General features: G+C 45.0%; 2 protein-coding genes across 5 annotated transcripts; both read left to right on the top strand.

The window, feature by feature from the left end:
- The first annotated feature begins 1,798 nt into the window (after positions 1–1,798).
- On the top strand, positions 1,799–7,619 carry LOC143509842 (centrosome-associated protein 350). 3 transcript variants are annotated; one of them, XM_076998642.1, is made up of 10 exons: positions 1,799–1,914; positions 2,030–2,466; positions 3,040–3,172; positions 3,479–3,750; positions 4,264–5,996; positions 6,105–6,326; positions 6,434–6,679; positions 6,800–6,937; positions 7,102–7,227; positions 7,349–7,619. In XM_076998642.1, exons 3-10 carry the CDS (start codon positions 3,150–3,152, stop codon positions 7,499–7,501), a joined length of 2,913 nt encoding a protein of 970 aa, XP_076854757.1. In that variant the 5' UTR covers positions 1,799–1,914; positions 2,030–2,466; positions 3,040–3,149; the 3' UTR covers positions 7,502–7,619. The 3 variants fall into 3 exon arrangements, with proteins under 3 accessions (XP_076854757.1, XP_076854758.1, XP_076854756.1); XM_076998643.1 differs by lacking the exons at positions 1,799–1,914; positions 2,030–2,466 and having other exon boundaries at positions 2,847–3,172; positions 3,479–3,550; positions 3,641–3,750; XM_076998641.1 differs by lacking the exons at positions 1,799–1,914; positions 2,030–2,466 and having other exon boundaries at positions 2,847–3,172.
- Positions 7,620–8,175: 556 nt separating this feature from the next.
- Positions 8,176–18,412, top strand: qsox2 (quiescin Q6 sulfhydryl oxidase 2). 2 transcript variants are annotated; one of them, XM_076998156.1, is made up of 12 exons: positions 8,176–8,509; positions 11,326–11,426; positions 11,771–11,819; positions 11,905–12,010; positions 12,221–12,311; positions 12,532–12,677; positions 12,997–13,140; positions 13,878–14,007; positions 14,103–14,225; positions 14,505–14,673; positions 15,054–15,242; positions 15,882–18,412. In XM_076998156.1, the coding sequence occupies exons 1-12, from the start codon at positions 8,278–8,280 to the stop codon at positions 16,382–16,384; spliced, it is 1,983 nt and encodes a 660-aa protein (XP_076854271.1). In that variant the 5' UTR covers positions 8,176–8,277; the 3' UTR covers positions 16,385–18,412. The 2 variants fall into 2 exon arrangements, with proteins under 2 accessions (XP_076854271.1, XP_076854272.1); XM_076998157.1 differs by having other exon boundaries at positions 8,192–8,509; positions 14,523–14,673.
- The last annotated feature ends 64 nt before the right edge of the window (positions 18,413–18,476 follow it).

Below are 18,476 nucleotides of genomic sequence, written 5' to 3'. Positions count from 1 at the left end.
ATGGAAAAGTCCATGTTCTTTCTGTGGTATAATAAAGTCAAACCACAGGTCAGGCATCAGATGCACAGTATATTACTTTTTGTTGTTAAGCCAATTTTTTAATTCAAAGATCACAAGACAAAAAATACATACAAATGGTTCACCTGCACACAGCAGCTTCAAACATTCTGAATTGGCCGAAACATCAATCAAACATGGCTATGACTGAGAGGTCAGACCAACATGTCATGTCCCTGTAAATAATATCCCAAAAGCCATGGTATGAAATCTTCTGCCCACAAACCCCTAATGTCTAAACACTTCCAAGTGCCCTTCATCTAATAAGCCTCTGCAGCGCCCCCTGGTGGCTGTGGTACAAGCCTGGCAGCATTGGTCATCATCTTTGAAAGGCAAAGAGGATAACAGTTACGGCACATGGAGTAGAATGCAAAATTGAGGGGACGTTTTACGTATATCAGCAGGCTCTCAGGAGGAGGACAGGTGAGCATCAGAAGAGAAGAGAAATGGAAAGAGAGAAAAAGAAGGAATGTACAGGAAGTGTGGAGAGGACTGAAGCCCTGTGGTCCATAAAAGCACACACAAGAGTGTGAGGTGAGAGGTGTCTGGCACAAATGCCCGGCAAGCTTACTGAGCAAATATTGTAGTACTTTTCCATTTTTCCAACAGATAGACTTGCACCTGATCGTTTAAGCCATCTCCAGAGACCTGGGTTCAGACAGCTCCATCATCTGTCGGAGTTATAAGCTATTACTCTGCTTGGCAATTTGAACTTCACAGCATGAAGCACAGTTGTCGACTTTTGACAGATTTGGAACCTGGAGCGAGATCTCAGTGCAGGAGGGTGGGGCTGGTAACTGCATGAGGATCCAACCCTTCTCATAATCTAATTATTCATGAACACAAAAACTGCTAATTAGCATTGATAGAGTGCTTGCTGTTCAAGGTAAGTCACACTGATATAAAAGCAGAAATCAAGACTGTAGGAGCATTTGAGGTTAACCACAAGCTATGGGAGTCTGTACAGATATGAAAGAGTATAGCAACGTTACATATATAAACTTTCAGCCTTATACATAATGTCAATCATGTTACAAACATCTCGTGCCTCTCTACGTCCTGTTCTGCCAACATGAGTGAGTTAAGTAAGGTCAGCTAAAAGCCATTTGACTTAATTAATTTATTATTAATTAAAATGCAATTAGTTATTAATGCTTTGAACATTAAATGGTTTGGTGTCTCTTGATTTTTTTTGTTTGTTTGTTGTTGTTTTGTTTTGTTTTTTTTTTTTTTTGTTTTTTTTTTAGCCATGTGGAATTTCTGCATTAGTTTCGGACTCGTTTCGAAAAGCAAAAGTGCTGATAGGAAGGACAGACATGTTGTTTGGTAAAGGGAGACCGGCCACAGTCGGGATCGAGACCCCCGGCCAGCCACAGCGTGAAACTGCACACATGTTGTTAAGAATATGACCAGGAGAGGGCAGCATTACCCAGCTGATTTTCAAAAGTCAGTCCATCTTTTGTCACATTTGCACTATAAGTTATAAGTTGACTTAAATACAAGTAATATAAGTATAATATAATTATAATGTGCCTGTTAATAATAGTGTATTATGTGTAAATCTGAGGTGGTAGGTGTGACTCCATGTTTCATGATAAATCCTCCGTGGATACACGACTTGAGAACGAAGCTGTATGTATCACTGTATGTATTATTGTGCTTTTACTAGGTGCACCTGCAGGGGGCGCATTACATTCTGCAGCCCAGCGTCACTATCTATGCTCACCATATGATTCTTACATAAGATGGTCTACTGCCTCTGTCAGGCATGTTATATGAGAAGATGATGTGGTTGAAATCAAGAAGAAAGAGGAGGAAGTGCATACGCGGGTGAAATCTGAAATTCAGCTATACACTGTTAGTTCTTTCCGGTTCTTCCCTTGGTATCTTTTATATATACACACAGAAATAACCAGCAGAACGACATTTTTGTGCCAACAAAACGTATCGCCTTGTTGGTATTCGTTAACAGGCAGAGATCCACCGCAGGCGTGCTGGGCATGAACGTTGACTACTGCATAGCCACGAGCTGCACAGCCCGGACGTGAAGAGGTTGGAGTGTCAGACAAGCGCCGCAGAGTCGCAGCGTGGCAGAGGCCGTCTCCAGGCCCGGGCACGCAACTCCGGCACGGTTAACTACTCCGCAGCAAGTGCAGACACTGTGCGGTCCACTGACACCTGCCCCGGAGCCAGTGCCTGTCCTAATAACAGTCACCAGACAACCGGGCCCGGTTCTGCACTGGCCGAAGTTGGGGGATGGACCGTGTGGCGGGTTCTCGTAATTCTGCAGAGTTATGCTTATGGAACAGTGTTGCACTATTGCTTATTTGTTTATGCAGGAAGGAGTTTTAGCACAAAAGCTGGGATTATACCAGCGGGCAGTAGGGAGGAGCTACGTGGAGAACAAGGGTGAGAATCTGCTTCTACTGTCAAGCATGAAACACTGGAGGGCTGTTTGCCATTTACCACCGATGCACAGAGGCCCACTGATGTCACCTCTGGTGTATTTTTATATGCATCAGCGCGGGGATTTAAGAAATACTGCAGTGCAGCATTTAGCATACGCCGGCTCTGTGGAGTGTGACATGCGTCAGTGCACGTTTTTGTATTCTTTAGGAGGCAGTACAGGTTACAGAACAGGATGGAAAGACCACGGGCTTATTGTCTCCGCCGTGCACTGTACTCCATCACTGTTACAATGCAGCACTCAGAGTAATTACCCTGAGAGATTGGGAGAGACAGAGAGATGGAGAAGAGATGCAGAGAGGGGGAGAGGGTGGATGGGGGGGTGGATGCAGGGAGAGGCAGAGCGATTGGACACAGGGAGAGAGTGGGAGAGAGAGAGAGAGTGCGGCTGAGAGAAAGAAAGAGAAGCAAGCCAGGGGAGAGGATATTGAAAGGGAAAAGAGGGCACAGCTGTGGAGAGAAATGCAGGCTGCACACTCTTCTCTCAGCTTACACATCACTGAGATGGTGCTGCAGGTGGAGATTTGGGGAGTGGCTGAAGTGTGTCACTGGGGACCTGGAAGAAGACAGACGGCTGTTCCTCTGCCTGTGAGCTTCCGTGTCTCTGCTGGTCCTGTGCTGCCAGAATGCCAGCCATGAACAGGCCGGGGTAGGAAGACATTACATTCTCTCTCCCTCCCTCTCTCTCTCTCTCTCTCTCTTGCATGCATGGCCTTCTTTCTCAGAGTGTGTATATGGTACATAATGAAGACTTGGCAGAAACAAAATACTCATGGGATTCCACCAGAGCAGAGTGCATTTCTGAAGATCAATGCTTTCTTTCATGTGGGATGATGAATCTGTTCTGAAGTGACCCCTCGTCTCAAAAATCCAATCGTTTGGAAGCCGCCCGATCGCGGCCCAGACGGATCCCGATTCTAATGAGCGAGTGCTAACTTTGATCTTGTTTCCGCAGATTTTTGACTAAAGCGGGTTTGAGGAGACTACTAACATCTGATGAAGTATGGAGTTTTGGGAGGAAGAAAAGGTCAGGAGAACACATCACAACAGAACAAGACAAGCTACAGACACCGGGACCCAAAGATTCACGTGACCCCAAACTTTTCTCCGTGTACAGTCATCCAAGCCCGCCAAGCTGTCACGTCATCACGGAGAGGAAAACGGAGGACGGAAAATCTCTACATCAGCATGAAGCAACACAAGCAGACTGTAAACCCAACTGCCATGGTGGGTGAAGCATGTAAAGATGTTTAAAATGATAGATGCCTTTTTCTGGCAGCTACTTCTACAATCAAATGAATGGTTTCACGGTTGTTAATGATGTATCATCAAAAGGTAAAGAATTGTTATCATTGTGTGGCCAGACCTCTTTCTTCGCGTTAAATTCCATTGTGAGAGGAAAGACATGTAGTTGTATTATTGGTTTCTGTTTCATTTGGACATTAGGAGTTTCCTTCAGTCGTTGTTTAAGGGACTTTAAATCGTTTTCAGTGCTGATTTACAGCATATGATCAGAGGTTTTGCTGACTCATCCATCTGGCTGAAGGATTCAGTTCTCTGTGCAATAGATGTATTTACTGTGTTGGTTAGTAACTACATCTGCACCAAGCAATGAACAATATTCTGGGTTCCATTGCCAGAACCCAAATGTGTTGTACATCTTGATTTAGCAGAATTTTTTTTATTTTAATGATCATGCTTTCAGTGTTTTATAAGGTAAATACTTGTTTGTCCTTTCAGAGATTAAGAAGATTCAGTCCCCTGTCCATAATCAACAATGTCCATCTAAAAGCAGTGATGTGAATTCAGAACAGAAAACCCAAAATCTTTCTGAAGCTCCCTGGAAGTCCATTAAGAACGTGCAGCGGTTTCCATTAGGACGACAAGATCAGCCCTGCTATGGTACATCTGACAGAGTGCACATTACATCCAGTTTGTCATCTGATATAGAGGAAGACCTGCCCTATGATGATGAAGACATCCACGAGAAAGCTGGAGAGCAAAGCAACCCAACGTTTCAAGAGGCACACAAAACATATTTTGCTTCTGATGATACGATTCTAGGATGCGGCCAAGCAATAGCCGACTACGTGACTCTCAATGCGCAGAACAACCAACGGTTACAAACTGTGTTATCGTTAAATAATAACCATGAGATTTGCGATGAATCAAGGAACACACAGATGTGCGATCCTGATTCAGTCTCACATATTTCCGGACAGCAGGCATGGCAGAGTGCAGACGAGCCCACAAAGGACAAACCACTTTTTGCAAATTGGGGAAAAGGTCTAAGTTGTAATGTAAAGAGGCTTGAAGAAAGTCCATTTTGTGATGACAGCTTTTCTGAGACAGAAGATAAATCAGAGCCTTTCTCCCTTCAGAGTGAAGCGCTGGTCTGGTCAGAAGAAGAGCGAGATGTTCTCAGCGAAGAAAAAACTCATGAAGCCATGTGCTCGTTAAGCTACGCTGAAAATTTCATCGTAGCCCCAGAAACATGTTCATATGACAAACATGGTTTGTCGTTGCACTTTGCACTTCGTTGCAAGACGGAAACCACGGCAGACTCCGCCCTCTCCGAGATCCTCTCTCCTGTGGATGAGGTTTTGTCCTATGGAAGTACTGAGCTCCCTCCGTCAGGTCGAGGAGGAGGTGGGTCAGGACCTGGCAGCAGCGGTCTGCTACCTCCTCCACCCGCCTTTGAGATCATCACATGGACTAGCGAGGAGGATCTTCCCCTCCAACCTGATCTCGTTGAAGACATCTCAGTTAACAGTGAGAACATCCCTCCCCTTCCTACGGACCCATCTTTGTGTAGGAAAAAGTCTTACTCTCTAGGGGAAAGTGAGATAAATCATGATGACAGCATTATTGCACATAGGTGTCCAGCTCTTGATGCTATGATGGCTATAGAACAGGATGAGGAGGAAGGTTCGGATCAGACCAGCTCTCTTCTGGTGGATGAGAGTAATGACACCCTAGACCCCTTGTTCTCCTTCCGCATCGGAGACAGGGTTCTTGTTTGCAAATCAAGACCAGGAGTGCTGAAATACAAAGGACGTGCCTCTTTTGCCGGTGGATTCTGGGCTGGCGTGGCTCTGGACACTCCCACAGGAAGCCACGGTGGAACGTTCAGGGGTGTGAAGTATTTTACATGTGAAAAGGGCTGTGGAGTGTTGGTCAGACCAGAGGACATTTCTGACCTAGACAGAGAGCACTGCAGTGATTTAGGTGTGGATGAGGACTCCTATTCAGATGAAAATCCCCCAAATGAATATCCTCCAAATGAGGTTTCTCAAAAACAAAATGGGGACAAGATTGGGGACGAGAGACCCAAGAAGAGTCAGAGATTCCCTGGACACGTGTCCTTAGCTCCAAAGCAGACATGCCAGCAGGAAACATATGAAAGCACAGCCAGAATAATATCTAATGAGCTATGGAAGTGTTCAAGATCTGTTGAAAAATCTCCATTAAAGGTAAGCTGCTCATGCCGTAAACAATACATAGAATATATACATGCAAGAACACATGAAAACACAGTGTGAATGTGGCAAAATCATAACAATAAACATTTTGTATTGTAGGTTGATCATAAGCTCGTATGGTATGATGGGAAACACGGGTTTCATGTTGATCTTTCTGACGCTAAGACAGCGGGGATATCTGAGGACACTCAGACAGTGGGGTTAACTGAGGACACTCAGACAGCCTCTTTATCTGAGGCTACTGTGAAGAATGTGCAGGAGACCAAGAAAAGATACAGACAGAGAGTCGAATCGAAACATGACAGTAAATCTGTGGATGCTGTATGTAACTCAGCTTGTGGTACCATACAATATTGGTAATACATTCTCCAGTAATACATCCGTTTACTGAACACCATCGTTGAAACTTTTCTCTCTTTCAAACTCAGGAGTTTGGAAAAAGGGAAGATAGCATCTTCACAACTAACACACCATATCTAATGGATCAGTGGTGTGGGGTCCATCCTGAAACCCCCCCACAAATACAGGTGAACACCCATGACCACAGGATTGTGTACAGCATAGTTGATGCCACAGTTGAAGTTCTCTGTGCCCATGCTAATGAAGGGACACTCGATGCCTGTGAAACACCAAGATATTTAGTAGGTGATAAAAGCCACAAGGGCTACAGACAGGTGAGTTTAATTTTGTTTATGAATTACTCTTGAATAATTAAAACTGTTGTTGATGTGTTGGCTTCTGTGTGAATATTACTGTTCATTCAAATTAGAATGTTGCCCCACCCCTCACACCAGGTCATGTTCCAATTAACATCTGACATACTGCATGAGGTGTGTGCCGATATATTGGACAGTGACTCTTTCCAGAACACAGCGGTTAAATCAGTGATGTCAGCCCTGCAAAGAAGACATATTTCAGTGCCCCTTTTAAAGGTAAGATCATAACTTGGATTTTGAAGGCGACCATATCTAGAAATCAAATTATTTAGATACATTAAGGCAGATGTTGTGTACAGATGTATGCATTAGAAAGAATAGGAGATAAAAATGATGTTAAATGTTAAGTATGTTAAGCTTTTTTTCCCATTTTATTCCAGGCTGCTGTGAAAAGGGAAACTCAAAAAATACTAAATCTGGAGCAAACAGATCAGCAAATGACAGAGATGCTGCAAAAACTTTGCAAATACTGGTACGCTAAGAGAGACAGAGTGGACTACATTCTGGTTTGTACAAAGACTTCAAAATCTTCTAGGCTCTGAACACAATTAATATATAATCACTTTATTATAGTTTTATATAATATCTTAGTGCATTTAGTAATGTTTCCATTTTATATCTGTGTAGATTCAGGAGCTTCACAATGAGGAGAGTCAGTGGGTGGATTACAGAACTGACCAGATCACTGTGAAGATCCAACTGTGTGAGGAGATCTTTAGGCTACTTCTGGATGACACAATATCAGTTCTTAACCACATATGCATATCTAGCATTAAATGATACTGTAAATGTGGCATTCTTATCATCTTCATTATTATCAATAACTTTTTAAGACACGGTCAAAACTTTATGTTCCTTATGAATGTACAATTTTCATTTTAATCTAAATTAAACTATGTGTCAGAATTAAAGGCTATGTGTTATAATTAAATTGAGAATGTTGGTCATTTTGTTCTTTAGAATGTATTTTATTATCTTTGTATTTTGGAAAATTGTGAAACCTGTGAGTTTTGGTTCAAAATTAATGATATCATGGTTTTTTAAATCTGATAAATCTGATAAAATCTGATACTTATGGAGTAACAAACATACTGCCTACAAAACGCAGATTAAGTTTGTGATTTTCAAATGATTTTAAATTCAAATGCTTTTAGAAGTAAATCTATGCCTTATTACACTCTCACATTTTAATATTTTTAAATGCTTTTTGGAATATAGCTTATGTCAGGACGCTTAAGTATAAACACTGGAACTACTGGATAAGATACTGTATAATAACCGAGTTTATTAGTGTGAAGCCGAAAGCTGTTTTGCTCGCCTACAAACTGTTAAACTGTCAGCACTTTAAAATCGCACCGCCTAGATTTTTTTTTTATTCTGACGCCAACGGGAATAATTACCCCGAATTATTTACCCACGCTGCGCAACACCAGCGCCACAACGACGCTCAGGAAGGCGCGCGGACCGCGTCCAAAAAGCGTCGCCACACGCGCAGCCAGCCAGCCCGAGCGAAGGCGCCGCAGGCCGAACAGTGTCGCCTGACCTCGTCCTCCCTAATGGCGGCCCGCTTTTACCTAAACGCCGTTATTTTGTCGGCCGTGCTACTCCGTGGCCGGGCGTCGCGGTTGTACACCGAGGAGGACCCGCTGGAGATCCTGAGCGGCGAGAACGTGAAGCGGGCCCTGCACAACTCGTCGTCCGCCTGGCTGGTCCAGTTCTACTCGTCGTGGTGCGGACACTGCGTCCAGTACTCGCCCACCTGGAAGGCGCTGGCGGGCGACGTGAGAGGTCGGTCGGGTCCACTTCACGCCGTCGTGTGTGTGTCTCGTCTTGGTCTGGTTAGTCGTCTCAGAACCGAGCCCGAGGAGAGCGGGCTACGTGGGCCACCAGAACCGCCGCGGGACCCGAACTGCCGCGTCTGCTGGGCCGGTCTTGGTTCCTCCAGGACCGCCGGGTGGTTTCATGGCTCGCTGGGGGTGATCTGTGGTCCGAACGACCGGCGGTGTCGGTCCCGGTCCCGGGATCGTGTTGTAGTGTGATTGACATGTCGGTGTCTCTTTCGTTTTTGCGTTATTGGAGTGCGAGGTTGGCACCAAATGTCACATTTATTACACCGACAGATATTGCGGGATGTTACAGGAGCATTGATGAAAGTTATAGTCTTGGAGATGTTACAGGAGCATTGATGAAAGTTATAGTCTTGGAGATGTTACAGGAGCATTGATGAACGTTATAGTCTTGGAGATGTTACAGGAGCATTGATGAACGTTATAGTCTTGGAGATGTTACAGGAACATTGATGAACGTTATAGTCTTGGAGATGTTACAGGAGCATTGATGAACGTTATAGTCTTGGAGATGTTACAGGAGCATTGATGAACGTTATAGTCTTGGAGATGTTACAGGAGCATTGATGAACGTTATAGTCTTGGAGATGTTACAGGAACATTGATGATCGTTATAGTCTTGGAGATGTTACAGGAGCATTGATGAACGTTATAGTCTTGGAGATGTTACAGGAACATTGATGAACGTTATAGTCTTGGAGATGTTACAGGAGCATTGATGAACGTTATAGTCTTGGAGATGTTACAGGAGCATTGATGAACGTTATAGTCTTGGAGATGTTACAGGAACATTGATGAACGTTATAGTCTTGGAGATGTTACAGGAACATTGATGAACGTTATAGTCTTGGAGATGTTACAGGAGCATTGATGAACGTTATAGTCTTGGAGATGTTACAGGAGCATTGATGAACGTTATAGTCTTGGAGATGTTACAGGAGCATTGATGAACGTTATAGTCTTGGAGATGTTACAGGAGCATTGATGAACTTTATAGTCTTGGAGATGTTACAGGAGCATTGATGAACTTTATAGTCTTGGAGATGTTACAGGAGCATTGATGAACGTTATAGTCTTGGAGATGTTACAGGAACATTGATGAACGTTAAAGCTTTGGAGATGTTACAGGAGCATTGATGATCGTTAAAGCTTTGGAGATGTTACAGGAGCATTGATGAACGTTATAGTCTTGGAGATGTTACAGGAGCATTGATGAACGTTATAGTCTTGGAGATGTTACAGGAGCATTGATGATCGTTATGGCCTTTGAGATGTTACAGGAGCATTGATGATCGTTATGGCCTTTGAGATGTTACAGGAGCATTGATGATCGTTATGGCCTTTGAGATGTTACAGGAGCATTGATGATCGTTATGGCCTTTGAGATGTTACAGGAGCATTAATGATCGTTATGGCCTTTGAGATGTTACAGGAGCACTGATGATCGTTATGGCCTTTGAGATGTTACAGGAGCACTGATGATCGTTATGGCCTTTGAGATGTTACAGGAGCATTGCTGAGTTCTGAAACTTGTTAACGTGAGTCTCCATCCAAGCACAAACGTGCAGAAACCCTCGTGCTCCCGTTGTTTGCCAGCTTACTCTGTCAATACTGAGCTGATTGCTGCAGGCAATTGGCAGAATGCAGGAGAGAAGGAAGCTCAGCTTTAGCACCTGCTGTAACTGTTGAATGTCCTCTCTGGATGAGGTATTGGGATTAACAGTCCAGCCTGATCCCACTGTCCATTAGACTACCTTACAGGCAGCGGACGTTTGCAGAGCTGGACTGTGTACATATATAGAGAGATAATCTCGGGCTAAATATTTCATACGAAATGTGTATTTACAGGCTTTTGGTAGACCTTATTTGTTTCTTCTTTTGCGCAAGTTCCTTGTCTTATTGTAAAGTTCCTCAAAAGATTTTGGTGACGTGACTCCAGAATGACTTGTGTTGACATGAGTGTTTGAATATCTGCCTAGCTCCTTTGTTATAGAACAGAGAGCAGGAAGAAGAGCTGGATTTGGGGTGGAGGGGGTTTTTTTGGAGGGGGGGGGGGGGGGGCACTGATTAAGCTTAGCCTGATCTCTTGAATACATTAAGTCCAGCTTTTTATGGTGCAAGCTGTTGACTGGGTACCTCGTGAGGGGCCGCCTGCCAGCTGTTACCCTCACAATAGGGGTCGGACGGCCCTATTGTCCTGGCCTGTTCTTGGTGCACATTCCCCCACATGGTCCACAAAAACGAGGGTCCCACCAGCAGGTGAAGAATATCTGTGGGGAGGGGGGGTGCATTATGCCATTATGCCAGAGATAGTCCATGCCCTCAGGCCCCTGTTTTACACCCAGACCCACCCACTGCAACGTTTCATCAGTGGTGTTCTTTCCCAAGGGTTCATCTCTTCACACAGACTCTGCTGCTCTTATAGGGGGGGCGAGGGGGGGTTCGGATGTCTGTCATAAACTGAAACCTTATGTTGGACTGGAACTACTGTCTGTGGCTGAAGATAATGGACCACATGAAGCTGAACATGTAGGCAGGGTCTGTTATTACATGCAGGGTTGTGCATACCAGACCCACTATCATTAACTCTAATTTCTGTTGTGGCGTGCTCTGAGTGAGGCAACATGTCGTTTGTCATGCAAAAATGCCTTCATGTGAGCGTGGGGGTGCCCGGGGCCTTGGGAGGGGCAGCTGGGGAGGGCGCTTTATGTGGTGTAGTTGTGTCAAATAGCCTAACTGAACTCCCCTACGCTGCAGACTGGAGTCAGGCCATCCGCATCGGCGTTCTGGACTGTGCACACGAGAAGAACTTTGACATATGTAAAGAGTTTAGCATCCACTTCTACCCCACGTTTCGGGTATGTTTTCAATCGCATCATAATGAGCCTTATTTATTGTGTTAAATGTGAAATTGTATGTAATTTTAGAAAAAAAAAAATTGAAGCCTCAAAGCTGGGACTACGATTCCCAAATGTAGCACAAAGTCTGTCATGAGATTGAAGAACATCACTTGAGTTATTGTTTTCTCTTTAGTAGTCGAGCTGATGTTTGCTCTACCGTGTCTCTTGAAGAGTAGAGCTAAGTTTGTTTAGAATAACTTTATTTAGATTAACCTTATTTAGAAAAACTTTATTAATTAGAATATCTTTATTTAGAATAACTATTATTTAGAATAACTCCATCACTCTTCCTTCTTCTCCAGTACTTCAAAGCACATGTCACGACATTCGATATCGGAAAGACATATAGAGGTGAGACTGGACCTTTTAAATTAATTTCATCTGTTTTCTGTAAATGGAACGTGTTCATGTTCTGGTTTGTGTGCGCTGTGTCCAGGTGCCGACCGAGAGCTTCAGACGGTAAGACGGCTAATGGTGAACTTCCTTCAGAATCACACCAGACAAGACTGGCCTGCCCACTGCCCTCCCCTGCAGCCTGCTGGGTCCGTTCACAAGCACACCAAGCAAAACACAAACATACTAAAATATTTAGAAGTGGCTCTGCCCCCCTACCTTGTTTACTGTTGTACACTTGGGCAATGGCCCCCTCCTCTTCTATTTAATGCAGTTTTTAGATTCTGCGCATTACTTCAAATTATTCAGCAGCAAGAAGTGACTGTCATGCCTTATAGTTCTTCTCCCACCGTTCACAGAACTGAGGACATTTTGTCCTTGATGGGTCGGAAATCAGAGCAGTATACTGCAGTGATCATAGAGGATGGAGACTCCTATGTAGGAAGAGAGGTACGCACCATGACGCTGAGCGTCCTCACTTTGCAGCGATAGACATGCGCTGTAACAATATGTCGGTGGTGCCGGGCGTAGACGAGTGTTACGGTGACACGTGCTGTCCTGTACTGGAACGATAAAGTCGTAGCGATTCCACGTGTCTGGAGTGCGTGGTGACACACAGCGCTTTTCCGAAATAACCGTTCTATTTTTCGCTGCTCACGCTTCCACGTAGGTAATATTGGACCTAATGCCGTATCGGGGCGTTGCGGTGAAGAGGGCGCTGACCTCAGAAAAGCTTCTGCTGGAGAAGTTTGGCATCTCCTCGGTACCTGCAGGCTACCTCTTCCACCCAAACGGGACCCGTTCCGTCATGGACGTGTACGTACGCCAGCTGCCTGACAGGGTCCTGTTGTTGCAGTGTTCAGCACTGCCAGTGTGTTCAGCACTGCCAGTGTGTTCAGCACTGCCAGTGTGCTCCCAGTGTAACTGGTGTGTGTTGTTCATGACGGTGTACCCAGAACTTGTAGCCTAATAATAGTTTATGTTGTGCTGCAGAGTCTGCATTATGTATACTGAGCTAGCATTAATTTCACTAACTCTACAAGTAACAGCGTGCGTGGGCTGAATCCCTGTTTGTGTTGAGAATTTCTACTGTGTATAATTGGTCAACTTGGGTTTTTCCCGCGTATGTTCGCAGGCAAAAGCGACTACGGTTTTTCTTCTCGTCCTTCCTCAAACTGCTTCCCGGAGTTCACAGGAAAGCGGTGAGCCCAGTTCATCAGCCCGCGATGACGGCCAACCAAAGCCACGGAGCCGGGGAGGTGTGGGAGGACGTGGATAGGTCAGTCTGGTCCTCTTCTTTTGGGTCGGGGTGGGGGAGAGGTGTGTGCTGAATGTCGCTTTTCTGACAGGTGTGTGAACATCCCAAGTTAAACTCCGTTAATTTTTAAGTCCTGTACACAGTTGGCTATATGACAAAATGCTGATCAGGAGAGGATTCAAACAGTCTTCACACCTTAAAACCTCTGAGGTGTGTGTGTGTGTGTGTGTGTGTGTGTGTGTGTGTGTGTGTGTGTGTGTGTGTGTGTGTGTGTGTGTGTGTGTGTGCGTGTGTGTGCGTGCGTGCGTGCGCGTGCGTGCGCGTGCGTGCGCGTGCGTGTGCGTGCGTGTGTGTGCGTGTGTGTGTGTGCGCGCGCACGTGGCGGGGAGGGGGAGATAAAGAGAGAGATTAAAAATTGTAGTTAAGTACACAAAGTTTCTAGAGAAACAGGCTGTTCTGGACAGCGGTCCTTCATCATGGTTTTTCCATCATCAAGAACCTCTCCGTCTCTTTCTACAGTACTGCAGTTAGTTACCTGGAATATAAAATATATGAACCTACTGAAAGTTCTCAGCATAAAGCAAAATGAGGAAATTCTCGTTTATTTATTTGTTTACTATCTCTATGGGGACAGCATTGCCGTATTACTGATCCAGGTGATTAAGGGGTTTTAGGGCACTTAACAACAAGAATGGCTTGTGTTCTGATGCGACTCAGAAATGAATATGCTCCGTGATCCACCTGTCCCTTTTCTGTAGGACTAAAGTGTACATGGTGGACCTGGAGTCTGGCCTGCACTACTTATTGAGAGTGGAGCTGGCTACGCACAAGACCTTAGAGGGTGAGGAGCTGAAAACCTTCAAAGACTTTGTTACGGTGGTGGCCAAGGTAAGAGTTATAAATACTGAGGTTCGTGGTTATCCTCCATCATGAGATTTACTGGCATGTCACCTCACGGCTCCCACTTCCTCTTCGGATTTCAGCTGTTTCCTGGCCGCCAGTCTGTGGTTAAACTTCTGGACACCCTGCTGGAGTGGCTGGTTAGTTTGCCACTGGAGAAGATCCCGTACGATGCCATCCTTGACCTGGCCAATAACAAGATGCGGGTGAGACGTGACATTAATGTTCCTCCACACACCCCACCATTCCCAACTTAGACTGACCACGGGCCTGGGAAATGAATGGAGTTTCATCATTCTGTAGGGTATTTTTAGTCCCGTTTAAGCTCTTCCTCTGTCTGCGTGCCAGGATCGTAACTTGTTCCATATTGTGCTGGGGTGGCGGGGGGCGCGATATAATTTTAGTTCCAGCCGATGTGTGCGCAGGTAAAGCAGCTAGAGGCGCTGGTGTCAGAAGGACGTGTTTGACTGTGGGTGTCGTAACAGTTGCGTTTGTTGGGCCAGATCTCGGGCCTGCACCTCAGCCAGCGTGCCCAGTGGGTGGGTTGCCAAGGCAGCAGCGCGGCTCTGCGAGGATATCCCTGCTCCCTCTGGACCCTGTTCCACGTGCTGACCGTTCAGGCCGCGGGCCGGCCGGACGCTCTCGCCAACACCGGTACGCACGGCCAAATGCCTCCAGGTTTTTTTCCTCACACAGGTGGCAAAAATAAATAAATAAACAAACCTCGTTGCATTATGTTAAGCGGTCAGAGCTCCTTGGATTGCACTGGTGGAAACGCTGTGTGTAAACGCTTGTGGAGGAGTGTTACACTCTCCTGTCTCACGGTTGTTTGTGTGATGGCAAAACGCGTCTACCACCACAGTTCTGTCTTTCTGGTACTTTAATAATTTACTAAGCCATTCGTTTAGCGGAGTGGTCTGGCTGTCTTAATTAGGACTGTCCCTAGTAAGATGGATTCTCTCTCTCTCTCTCTCTCTCTCTCTCTCTCTCTCTCTCTCTCTCTCTCTCTCTCTCTCTCTCTCTCTCTCTCTCAGCGTTGGAGGACGACCCGTTGGCGGTGCTTCAGACCATGCGACGCTACATCGGAACGTTCTTCGGCTGTCACGAATGTGGCCGGCACTTCGAGGCGATGGCCCACGGCTCCATGAGCTTGGTGAAGTCCCTGGACGAGGCCGTACTCTGGTTGTGGAGGAAGCACAACCAGGTTAACGCCAGGCTAGCAGGTCAGAGAGAGACCGGGGTGCCGGGCTCTGTTGGAACCCTTCCAGAATCACACATTTGGCATTTAAACAGGATTATGAGCTTGTAATTAGTGATTTTGTTTTTCATAGTCGACATGGAGTTACGGTTTTATTAGGTTATTTTGCTCTAAAGCTGCACCTATTTTGGGATTGTTGTTTGGTAAGTTTTGTGTACTTGGATACTTGTGGTGTTTCTTGTACAGTTGTGTCATGTTTCCAGTGGCCTCTTTCATGAAAGACCTATTTTGAAATCAGGACAGGTGATCTATATATATATATGCTGAATTCCTACATGTTTGCACAAACAGTATTCATGAGTGCATTTATAATATAAATGTATATTCAGTTAACATTTGCCCTTTGGTCAGAATCAGTTCACTTATGAAAGAAGCCAGTAAAGACTGACACAATATACAAAGGATACAAAACTACAGTAGTCAGTCTGCTGACGTTCTAATACAGACGTAGTAAAAGTTGTCATGGATTACAGCTTAAAAAGGACAGAAAACTCGATGGCAGTCTTAATTTACTGGATCTAATACCGTGACCACTCGTATGATATGATCATAAGTGCATGCAGGATTATACCAAAGTGTGTAAAGATCATTTTGTCTTTTCTAGGTTCAATGAGCGAAGACCCCATGTTTCCCAAAACGCAGTGGCCCACGCCAGACCTCTGTGCTGCGTGTCACGAGGAGCAGGAGGGTCTGCACGTGTGGAACGAGGGGGTGGTCCTCACGTTCCTCAAGCAGCACTACGGCACCTCCAACATCTCCCCCAAATACGCCAGTGACGGCCTCCCGCAGCCTGGACCCGCCCCCTCCGCCCAGGCCCCCGCCTCCGTCCCGGCCGAGCTCCGCCCAGGAGGGCCGAAGCCGTCCCCCGAGGATTCCCCCGAGCGCCTGAACAGGATGGAGGTGGGCGGGGCCGGGGGGGGCGGCGAGGTGGTCCGGACGGAGCCCAGGCTGGCGGTCTCGTTTCTGGGGCTGGGCTTCTCCAGCGTGGACATGAGCTTGTGCGTGTTGCTCTACGCCGCGTCCTGCGTCTTCCTCATGTTCATGTTCTTCTTCTTCCGCGTGCGCTCCAAACGGTGGAAGATCCGCCTCCATCGGCCCTACGTATAGCAGACGGCGCCCCCTACAGGACCCGCCCCCACACACCCGGGTGTTGCATAAGAATCCCTTGCCATGGGTTGAAGGAAACTTTAATTTATTTGTTCATCGATGTTCTGTGTTTTTTGTTTTGTTTTTACATTCTTGTCCCTGTGAAGAGACCGTGACCGCCTCCTAATAACGAACTTGATTTATGATCGACTCGCTGTCCACACCTGATTGGACGGACGGTGGCTTGTATGGTTTTGGATCCTTTTTCAATCCTAGCACAAGTTTTTTCAGTCCCAACACGAGGGGTTGACAGAGAGGCGAAATATTTTATTAGGAAAAAGAAAAACAAACTTGACCGCCAATGTCAAAGAAGTCTATTTTTTATTAAAATAATATGTATAGCAAAGTTATTTATACAGATTTTTAACGAAGTTGAAGAGTGCCCTGATTTGTCAGTGGATTTCCACGCTCTGCCACACTGGCCCGTATTGCTTTAAGGAATTTCTAAACGCAGCTCACAGTTTTGTTTACACTATCGCCTAAGGACGCCATCTTAGCCGTTAGCCCTTAAATGACTGTCCTCAGTCAGCATCAGGAAAATAGAGACTTTGTTTATGAATGAAGTTTCTAGACGTTTATGATGGGTAGTCTAGACCTACACGGACCATTGGCCTGTTTGATAATTGCTTTCATTGAACCTCATTATTAATTCAGTTCATGTAGTGATCTGTGACGTGGCGGTGTTCTCAGATCTGTGCCAGAGAGCTGGACCATGTAGTAGATTAAGTAATCTGCTTTTTAAAACTAAATCCTATAGCTTATTCACAGTGTCTGGCATTAATGATTTCCTAATGCTGACATGGTAAGAGCATTTCTTGAATATTGACACCATTCACTAAAATTGATTTTGGTTTCTGTGCCCAAATTGTATTTTTAGCTTCTTTTCTCACAGCTACTGCACAGCTTGAGGGAACAGAGATCCGTTTGATATTTGAAATGTTGATATGGCATTTCACTGAGTGCACACTTAAATTATTGATATGAAAATGGATAGTGTTTTAATGGATCTCATCAGGATCAGGACTAATAAGAATGGTTTTATTCTTTCTTTGAAATGACTGGCAAAGCAGAAGCATTTGAGCTTGAAATGCATATTTCTTTTCAATATTTTGATTTAATAATCGCTGAGGTAATGCACATGCAGTTAAAGCTGTTATATGGATTTAATGCCAAATTGCAGAACTTCAATTTACAGTTTAAGGGTTCCAAGACATTTTACCTGAAAGTGATAACTGAAGTTCATAGCATCCATGTGCACTATAAACAGTATTTTGAGGTGAAGCTTTGAGTCTAGAAGTGCTGGGTAGTTCCTGGAAAGGTTCATGTGTTTCTCCTCTTGTGTTCTGAGATTCCCCATGTATTTATATGCATTAAATGTGAACTGCACAGGCTTATTTCTTCTTGTTTTCCCACTTCTACCTGTTGAATCAATTTGGTGATGAAATGTATTTTTTTTTAAGCCTTACAACATCAGTGCTTCTGTGTTGGAATAGTAAACATGACTCATCTCTTCATGATGGCACAGAAAAGTGACCTTTTCCAGTTCTCTAAAATGACATTGTGTCTTTTCTGTGGTTTAAGTATAGAATATTTTTATGTGAAGAGTATTTTTGGGGTTCTTGAGTATGTAGTTGGTCCTATTCTCCAAGAGGAACTGTGGAATTTTATATGATGAATAATGTAAGTTGTCTTTCAAAATAAAAATGTGCATATTGGCATCAGTCATGAATGCATTACCGACGACACGGAAGAGAGATTTCAAATTTCTTATGTGGGTATTCCAGTGCTGCATGGCTACATTTGACCTCCAGGGGGAGGTATAGAGCCACCTCTCTTTACACTGCCTAGACTGCAGTCTCTCCTCCCTAGGGACGTCATACATGTGACCATGCAATCTCTCTAGCTATTGCTAACATTCCATCTGTCAGTCTAGCAGATGTTCATTCCAGCACACACTGTTCAAGGGTAAAATAAATGCCTGTCCAAGCACTTCAGGCTCATGTCTTTGACCCTGTGATGCAAAGACTCGCCTCCGGGCGAGAATTATTGATTT

Source organism: Brachyhypopomus gauderio, chromosome 3 (assembly GCF_052324685.1).
Source record: "Brachyhypopomus gauderio isolate BG-103 chromosome 3, BGAUD_0.2, whole genome shotgun sequence".
Taxonomy (NCBI): Eukaryota; Metazoa; Chordata; class Actinopteri; order Gymnotiformes; family Hypopomidae; genus Brachyhypopomus; species Brachyhypopomus gauderio.
The sequence above is the reverse complement of the archived record's forward strand: the minus strand, read 5'-3'. Positions and strand labels throughout refer to the sequence as shown.